At 42.7% G+C, this 9,122-nt stretch overlaps 1 protein-coding gene across 1 annotated transcript; it reads right to left on the bottom strand.

Moving 5' to 3' along the window:
• Positions 1-1,312: 1,312 nt before the first annotated feature.
• On the bottom strand, positions 1,313-7,584 carry LOC118771212 (decaprenyl-diphosphate synthase subunit 1-like). The gene is made up of 11 exons (XM_036519133.1): positions 7,432-7,584; positions 5,843-5,904; positions 5,604-5,745; positions 5,127-5,257; positions 4,815-4,956; positions 4,274-4,385; positions 3,790-3,899; positions 3,605-3,685; positions 2,729-2,842; positions 2,284-2,364; positions 1,313-2,102 (listed from the first exon to the last, which is right to left on the bottom strand). Exons 1-11 carry the CDS (start codon positions 7,579-7,581, stop codon positions 1,962-1,964), a joined length of 1,266 nt encoding a protein of 421 aa, XP_036375026.1. The 5' UTR covers positions 7,582-7,584; the 3' UTR covers positions 1,313-1,961.
• Between the last annotated feature and the right edge of the window lie 1,538 nt (positions 7,585-9,122).

The following is a 9,122-nucleotide window of genomic DNA, read 5'->3' as shown; positions in this document are numbered from 1 at the left end:
TCAACTTTAGACCTTTTGCGTTTGTCTCAACTTAACTGTTAAAGGAAGTGCTAGCAGATGGCATGGCCCTGGTTCTTTTATTCTTGACACCCACATGGAACTAACAGTTCATGTCTTGACCACTAATATAAAATCATTTCAGGATACTGCAGCTAACGCCTTCATACTTTTGTCTGTTTGCTTTGTTGTATTAAACGTTGAGTGTTCTGTAACTTAAATGTTCTTGGGAACAAAATCTGAAATCTGTCTCTTCGCCCTTAATTTGTATATATAATCTGTTAATTGAAATTTATGTACAGTCTTTTATAATAAATCATTCTCCTATAGAAAAATCTCACTGCGGAGATTTGTTTGTGGAGGAAAAGTCAGTCGTCGGATTTAAAAAATATTGGCTTTTATTTTGTACAGCTGAGTACACAGTCGACATGGAATAAGGCCTTGGTTGCTACAGGACTTTGACAGGAGCACCGTTGAGACAATGTTCTCCGTCCCACTCGATACGTGTCACACACACCGGCCTTTGACGTGTGGACGGATCTTTAAGGACACCGTGCAGTACAGTCCGCTGGACAGTAGCGTCAGGAATTCCACCCAATCTCGAGAGTCCCCCCTTCCCCCGCTCTCCGCTGTCCCCCGTCTCTTGGGGAGGGGACAGCGGCTGCAGGGTGGGGACAGAACTGTGTCTTACAGTAGTGTGTACAGCCAAGCCTGATAGTCGTGTAGTGATGTCTCCCCTTTCTATCAGTGTGCCTCTGAAAACGGCATGGGGGCAGTGTGGTTCTCTCCCTTTCAGTGGCAGCCAGTGAACTACGCATTGTAAGAGGAAGACATCTTACCATGATTTAACAACCGTACTGAACCCATGTTCATGATTAAGACCACCCATCAGTGGTGGATTCCTTTTGACTGCATCTGATGTGGTGATACTGATGAGGTACTTTGTAATCACGTGATCAGTTTAAAGGTATGTTATCTGCCTCCCCTGCTGGTAGCACATTGGTGTGATGGCCAAAAGCGTCCATCTCCTGGTTCGCCATATGCATGTCTATGAAGGAACACATTTCCAGTTACACTGTTGCTGTGGAAACCTGAGAAAAGGAAAAGAACGTAGCCCAAATGCCAAAATGTGAAAAGCAAGCTATATTTAGGAGGAAGCTTTTAGGCTTAAGAAAAGCTAAAGCTTTCAAGTTAGTCACTGTAGCCTGGTAGGAAGTAAAGAGTATTTCAGCAAGTTAGTAACAGGGAGATACCCAATTGTCCACCAAAAACCTTTCTGCTAAGGGTGTCAGATAAAAAGCAAGGAAAGAAAGTGTTAAAAATATTGAATTTGGGCTCTCAAAGGGGCTCGGTTGGCAAGGCGCTCATCTTCAGTGTAGACTGCGCCCTATGGCTGGGGTTTGACACCAGCTGTGTCATATGCTAACAACGTTCGGGACCCCACAGTGGCATAACACACTGGCTTAATTCCACTGGGTATAAAGGAGGAACAGTAGGCCCCTCGTCACATCACCCTACTTGTCGGGTACCTGCAAGTTGCTTGGACGACGTCAATAGAGAGGAGCCTATTCTCCAATTGATGCCCACTTCTCTGAGACTTGCAGAATAAAAAATGGCTGATGGCTGCATGCAGGTGTATCACATGACCACATTCTCTCATTGCTCCTGCATGAATATAGAGGTTGTTGCGTTGTATACCAGCCTAATGTGTAATGGGGAATATAAAAAAGGTTGGATAAATGGAAAAATGTATAATAATAGTGAGGTATTTAGACAGCACTGAGTGTTACAATCAACAGGGAATATGATCTAAGTAAACACACACGTGATGAACCAGGAAGTGGGCATATATAGCGTCCTGGGTGTACGGTGTTGCACAAGACCACACTGCCCCCTTCACTGGACCCACTCCCGAGGAATAGCTGCCAGAAGGGAAGTTTAATGTGGTGGGGGGGGGACAGGGTTCACTTGTCCCGGCTCAGGACCAGCTCCGTGAGGCGAATGAGGGCCTGGCGCTCCGGCGAGGGGCTCAGCTTGCTGATCTGACGCACCGCCTCCTGGCAGTAGTGCTGTGCGAGGTACTTGGTCTGCTGGATGCCGTTGCTCTGGAGGGAAAGAATGGCGCCGTGAAATAATACCGTCCCTTTGAGCAGAAGGGCAAAGCCTTGCGGCCTATAGCGGTGATAGCGGTGCTGATGGCTTGAGCCATGACTTCTCATCACACCGTCCCTCTGCATCTCACGACCTGACCCGTGACGCGAACCGGATCACCTTTGGCGCCCTTACCTCCAGGACGTACCGCCAGGCCCGCTCCACGTCTCCCCTCGAACCGAACCGCCTCATGATCATGGCGTGCAGCTCAGGAAACTGGAAATATCAACCGTCAAGACAGTGGGTTCTTTTGAACTTCCTTTGCCTTCATAAATGTGCACAAGTAGTGGTTTCTGCTTGTCCTTGAACCACACAGCCTCCTTGAAGGAACAATGAAACACGGCAGCAGCCAAAAATCTTCATTTCCAGTGTGGCATAAATCTGTCCTGCTGATATCAAATAAACCTCAGACTGTCTTATCAGAACACCCCAGCTGTACCTCACGAGGCAAAAAAAAAAAAAAGTATACACTATTGAAGTGGAACGAGAGGCAAGACATCCTTTCCTGGTGGTGTAAGAACTAAGTTTGCTCCTAAATGAATAAAAAAGTGGTATTGGCGGGCGGGTGCAGGGTACCCACCTGCTGACAGGCGAACAGCACCGGCCCAGTGGCTAGACCCAGTCTGAGGTCTGCAGCAGAGGGCTTCCCCAGATGATTGGCGTTGGAGGTGAAGTCCAGCACGTCGTCCACCAGCTGCAGGACACCCAGAGGGACACAACGTTCAAGGCCAGGCCGGGCCAAATTTACATCATTTGGTAGACACGTACGTAAACACACCACAGAGAAAACCAACCAAAACTGAGAGCCCCGAGTGATCTTTTCTAAAGTAGGAAAAACAATAAGTCCTCTCTTCTACTGTTTTCTGAAAATCCCAGAATCCCTTGTTTCTGGGATGTCACTCGAACACCTTCAAGAAATGTTGTATGTAACTGTAGTGTAGTTCAGGGATGGCTTGGAAAACAAGCTTTTACAGTCCTTTTAGTTCAGAGCACATTACCAATTCTCCCCAGTTTATGGATACAATTCAGTATTATTTGATTCCTCTGTTTCACTGGGATAAGATTTATTGTGATTTAAAGATATTTGGACCTTATGGATCTTTGAGAAGACTGATGGGGTCTTCGTAACAAAGTGAAAGTATTTCAGGTGAAAGTACTTCTAATCTACATTATTTTATAAAAATCTATAATCATATTCTATTTCAAGGGAACACCTGTATTTCTCCCAGATATGGTTTGCCTTGTCTATTGACTTGGACTCTGCAAGTAATGTGAACCTAAGTGGTAGCAGTAAAACCAGTTTAACCAGATAAACCAAAAACGGTACAGAGAAGCAAAATATCAATTCAGTAATCTATACACAACATTTGTTCATGCTACTGCACCTTTAAGAGAAAAAAAAAAGTTAGAGCACACTATCAAGTTCAACACGTTGGAAAAATACAAGCTGAATTACCTGAAATGCAATTCCAACATTTCTCCCATACTGGAAGGCAATTTCGTGGACTTCAGGATCAGGGTTCACAAGGATCGACACCTTGAACAGAAGAGATTGTGTGGTCAGTGTATGAATTCTTTTCATTTCGCTCCAAACTGTTGTACCACGGCCTTATTTCTGATGCTGAGACAGAACGTACATACTGCTTTACAACTGTTAGCGATGAGGCTTGCCGTCTTCTTAAAGGTTTTCTCCAGGTAGTGCTTGAATCTCTCATTCTCATTTTCTTTAGATCCCAGCTGCATGAATTCACCTGAAAAATCAGAACTTGCCATGAGCTGGGACATGTAGTTAAGTCACTCGTCCATAACTAGCTTAGAAAATTAACATCGTGAGACAAGCACAAACATCACTGAGAAGGAAAGGGTTAAGCCTGTTAATGGCCCTAAATGAAAGCATCTTTCTAAGTTTCAGGGAAACAAAATATGCAGGTGCATCCCAAACTTAACTGCCTGCTACTTCGGTCCCTATCAACAAATCACTGCTTAGGAGTCACGAGGTTCTCTCCTGTAGCTCACAGATCCAGGATCAGTGGACAGTAAGGTTCAAGAGGCACATGTGGATCATCTCCTGATTGGATTAGTTCTTTGTGTGAGCGGAGCTGACTGACAGCTGGTCCTGAATTACCTCGCACCAGGTCCTCAATGACTTGGGACAACACAGACACCACCGTGGTGTTGCCAATCCGAGCCAGAGCCATGGAGGCCACAGACAGGATAAAATCACCTGCCAGGATGGCCTGTAATGAGGAGAGGGTAAAATGAGACACCTGCACAGTGCTGTTAGGATAGTACTCACACGCTAATAGTGCTCCCAGATCCAGGCGGTACACTGCACACATTAGCCTGAGATGTGCTTATTCAAATGTCCATTTGTAAAGCCCAGAGGAGCAAAGACACCAGAAGGAAACAAGTAAAAAAAAATTTTAAATATTTAGAATTTTCATGTGAAAATCAGTTTAGACTGAAAACCACGTGGCTTACACACTGCAAGCCTACAAAGACATCAAATGCACCAGTTTCCCGAAGAAGAGATCTCTCTCCATGGAATCCTCTGACCCACAGCAGCATTTTGGATTGGTGCTTTGGATCAGAGCGACATTAACAATTACCCGGCAGGGCTCATGATGAGACGGGCTTAAGTGGTATTTACTGACAGACAGGCTGACCTTTCTCTCCCCCCACACTTCGTTGATGGTGGTCTTCCCCCTACGCGTATCTGATCCGTCGATGACATCATCGTGCACCAGGCTGGCTGTGTGGATCATCTCGGAGATCATGGCAATGGACCGCTGACCTGGGAGCAAATCCCTGGGGGGAAGAGAACAGATTTAGGGAGCAAGGACTAAAACGTCCACAGTCTAGCGAGAACTACAGCACTCCTTCAGAGAAGTGCTCTTTTGCTTCATCATCATGTGACATTCAGAACTTCCCACAAGCAGCGATGAATCAGCCCGGCAGAGAGTGAACAGCGGTCTTACCCGTCCTTGTTGCTGTGTAGGTTACAGGCTCGAGCCATCAGCACCACTATCATAGGCCGCAGGGCCTTGCCCTTCCCATCAAAGTAATACTCACACAGAGACTTGAGCTCTGTTTTGGATACAAACAGCTCCTAGAAACAGCAATATCAAAATGATCATAAAGTGTCTTTTATAAAACATATAATCCAGAGAAAGATGACACGCTACCACGAACCTGTGTGCTAGAAATATGGTGATTACAGAATGTGCATGCGAGTGATTCTCTAGCCTTGTTTTTGGTTAATGATACAGTATTGAGAGTTTACAACAGAACATTATGTTCACAGATGCATGATGGTGAGTGTTACAACAGTTTAGCTCCTATTGATCTTGACAGAAAGCCCAAGAAAAATGTCCTGTGCTCTGTCTGTACTACTGAACTGTTTTTTTTTTCTGTGACAGTCATTGTTTTTTAGATTTGATGGCATTTTCACTCACCTTTTTGATATCATCATACAAATTATTTAAGTCTTTCTGAGCTAGCGAGAAAGGGTCCTTTACTTTGGCATCGCTGTGGAACCTTCTGCAACAGTGTTCAGTTATTTGTGTTACTGAAGGGTTCAGTAACCTGAAATTATGCCTGAAGGAAAAAAAAGAAGATTTTGGTAAGTAACAAAACAATGATTGGAAAACAACAAAACCACAATCAGCAACTGCTGCCATAAAGCACAAAGTACCTCCACAGGGCGCTAGATTTTTTGATTGTAGGTAGCTTCACAGCATCACCTGCTAATATCACCTGAAAAAAAATCGAAGAAAATGATCACTCATAAAAATCAGGAACTGAGGAATGAAAAGGAAAAGTTGAAACAGTCATGCTTTCAAATGCAATAGATTATCACAGATATTTTTTATTGCCATAACACACATTTTGTTTTCATAAGTACATTTCCTTTTTCAAAAACGTTAACACTACATGAAAAAAACAGTAAAACTTTGATGAAAGCTCTTAGCGCATAAACTGCGAGGTACTCAGTGGGAATATGAATAGGGATTACTGAAAGGGATGAGTTACCTCGAATTACTACACAGACTACAGAAATGAACACTATAGACATTCGCCATAATGCATAGTCTATCCACCGACCATGAGAAGGAAGTAGAGCTCACCTCTAACGACAAAGACAGAAGTAAATGAATTACGGGACGGTACACAAGGAAATAGTTTTACATTAGTAAACGCAATACATAAGAGCAATATAACATGAAATCAACCACACTATACAGAGCTATAACGTGATATAAAAATCACTAGCAATGGAGTAGGGGTGGACCTTTGCTACAAGCATCACAGCCCTTCTTTATCGTTTACTTTGCCCAAGGTAAGTAAACTTTACGAGCGCCAGTTGCAGGCGAACTGCGTCAACTCCGTTGCATTGATCACGTCACCGCACATAAGCGTTTCAAACCAAAAAGACAGGAAGATGGCAAGCACTGACATCCCAAGCAACTTGCTTTTAATGACACCAGCGTTTCAGCACATCCTGTCTGCCTCAGGGCGATCTTCTAAGTGTTACATATGGCACATTTTAGCACAAACGTGACGGGGGTCATTGTACGTGCTTACATCCTAGACAGATGTTCCAATACAAAGATCATACTTGCAATGAATATGGTGTAATAATCGCACCAGTGAGAGCAATTCATTCTACAATTTGACTTAACCGATTGTTTACAGGTGGTTACAAACAAGAGAGATATCAACAAACCTATTATTATTATTTATTATTATTATTATTATTATTATTACATTAACCAAACAGCTAGCCTATTGAGCAACAACATTACTTAAGAAGCACTCAACTTAAGTCTCAAGCCTCTTAAGTCTACATATAGCGAGCTCGCTAGTTAGCATGTTTGCTATCTAGCTGCATATCAACATACCTTAACCTGAACACAGAAAAAAACAAACAAAAAAAAACTCAGCCTCTGAACGTCTACCGTATGTTAACTATGTCCTCATTTGACAGATGACCTTCTTAGTAAAGAATGCATCTGCTGAGAACAGGCTGTACTCCCGACAGAGGTGGGTCCCGGCACATGATTATCACTTACAATATGCTGATATTATAATATTTTTTTTTCTAATTTTCCGCAAATTAGTTACACAGCAAACTACCCATACACCTGGCCATCTACTTGTTGGACACAAATATACAGTACCGGTATGCGAACTGGCGGTGCACGCTTAAACTCCGGATGAACCCCTTGACCTTCTCAGATCGTGTCAAGCGCTTTGAATGAATGAATTAACGTTTAAACTTACCCTGTTTCCTGCAACGTTGCGGACTCTCAGACCGGCCACAGCTCCCTTTTTCCGCACCGTTACTGTCCTGGAGCCACATACCGTATTTAGTAAAGACACCGCATTTCTTCCAGAAGTCCACCTGCCGCAATGCCTCCACGGCAGCGCCATGTTTTCTCGGGAGGAACCGGATGAACGTAATGAATGACAGGCGGCGCAGTGTTACGGGGGGAGTGTCGCTCATATTTTACTGGCTAAGGGAGATTATGCAGAAATAATTGAACTCGCCATCTGACTGTTCTTATTTGTAACGGTGTTGCAACGATTGCAAGTTTGGTCGGGTTTTCAAAGAGGTTTTCTGTTGGGGGGGAAATAAACTGGCCATGCTTGTTTGACTAACAAGGATTTTGTGTTAATGTAGCCTAAGTGGAGTAATTGCATAGAGACGTTAGCATTGTAGACTTGGAAGTACTCTGAATGACAGATGTACGTATGCTGGTTTGTAGCATTGACTGGCTTCCTTATAGTTCATCCAGCTTTTTTTTAGGTATTGACTTTACGACACAATATCTGTTCAATGCAGAATGCTAGACGAAGTAAAGCGTCCTTGAAAGTGCAGTGGTGAGCGGAGACGTTACTGGCCACTCCCTGGAGAGTTCGTACATAGTGTGTCAGCAGCTGAATGAGTCACACTTAGTTCTTTGTCTATCATAAATGCCAGATTACCGAGCTATATTTTGAAGAACGTGAACGAAATATTGTAAAGAGGAATTGTTTTTGAGTGCCCACAGCAATTATGCTTTTATTTATTTTCTACCGTAAAGTGGTTGTAAAGAGTGTACGTTTTTATTTTGGAGAAATCGACTTAGCCTACAGAGCCTACAGTACATATTGTGCTCAGATTGATGCAAAAAAGCCTTACCAACAAGTTACCATTAGGTGGCGACATTTGACTTCTATTTTGAAGAACACTTAATTTTTTTGGGTTGAATGTGTGCTAATGTTTTCCCACCTATTACAGTTTAAAATGAGAGCAAAGGTCCATACACACGCACATATAAATCTTATTGTTTGGGTAGTTATTTTATTAGTATAATTATTACTGATAGTCAGTGCAGAGAAATTAACATGGATCAGGTACACTGGTATTCTGAATTGTGTTTTGTTGTGTGGAGTTGTATCACTTCTATAAATATAAATAAAATTGTTACAGTCAAGATTTTACAATAAGACAAGAACACATTTTCACTCAAAAAGTTAATATATCAAGCAGTTAATACACCCTCTGGCCAGCATTGTTCATTATATACAAAGGAGTCAATCCTTCGATGAGCGAGGACAACACTCTCAGTGTTCACCAGTATTCAGTGGACAACGGTGTTCACAATTACCGGCAGGATGAAAAGCATTCTGGCTTTGGATCCAACAGGATATCTAGAAGACAGTCTTTTGCAAAAAACTTAACATTAAATGTGTGTTTATATTCTATATGTAAACATACCAAATTGCCCGAATCACACTATCACTCTAGTATAGTTCAGTGATTATCTTAGGCTCTATTAAAGACAGTTAGAATTCAGATCTCACCGTTTCCATAACAAAATACATAATACCAATCTTTGTTGTATTTTGCAGGCCTCAGAGATCATTGAAATATGACATGAATGTGACATGAACAAATAAATAAACCACTTGGTCATGACATGACCGGG

Source organism: Megalops cyprinoides, chromosome 24 (genome assembly GCF_013368585.1).
Source record: "Megalops cyprinoides isolate fMegCyp1 chromosome 24, fMegCyp1.pri, whole genome shotgun sequence".
Taxonomy (NCBI): Eukaryota; Metazoa; Chordata; class Actinopteri; order Elopiformes; family Megalopidae; genus Megalops; species Megalops cyprinoides.
The sequence above is the reverse complement of the archived record's forward strand: the minus strand, read 5'-3'. Positions and strand labels throughout refer to the sequence as shown.

What these genes read in the sequence shown, in the direction of transcription:
- LOC118771212 (XM_036519133.1), bottom strand. Translation starts at nt 7,581, where the DNA reads ATGGCGCTGCCGTGGAGGCATTGCGGCAGGTGGACTTCTGGAAGAAAT. An exon ending in TCGCTAACAGTTGTAAAGCA is followed by an intron (nt 3,686 to 3,789) that starts GTATGTACGTTC and finishes CTTCTGTTCAAG; the next exon opens with GTGTCGATCCTTGTGAACCC. An exon ending in ATGTTGGAATTGCATTTCAG is followed by an intron (nt 2,843 to 3,604) that starts GTAATTCAGCTT and finishes GGTGTCCTGCAG; the next exon opens with CTGGTGGACGACGTGCTGGA.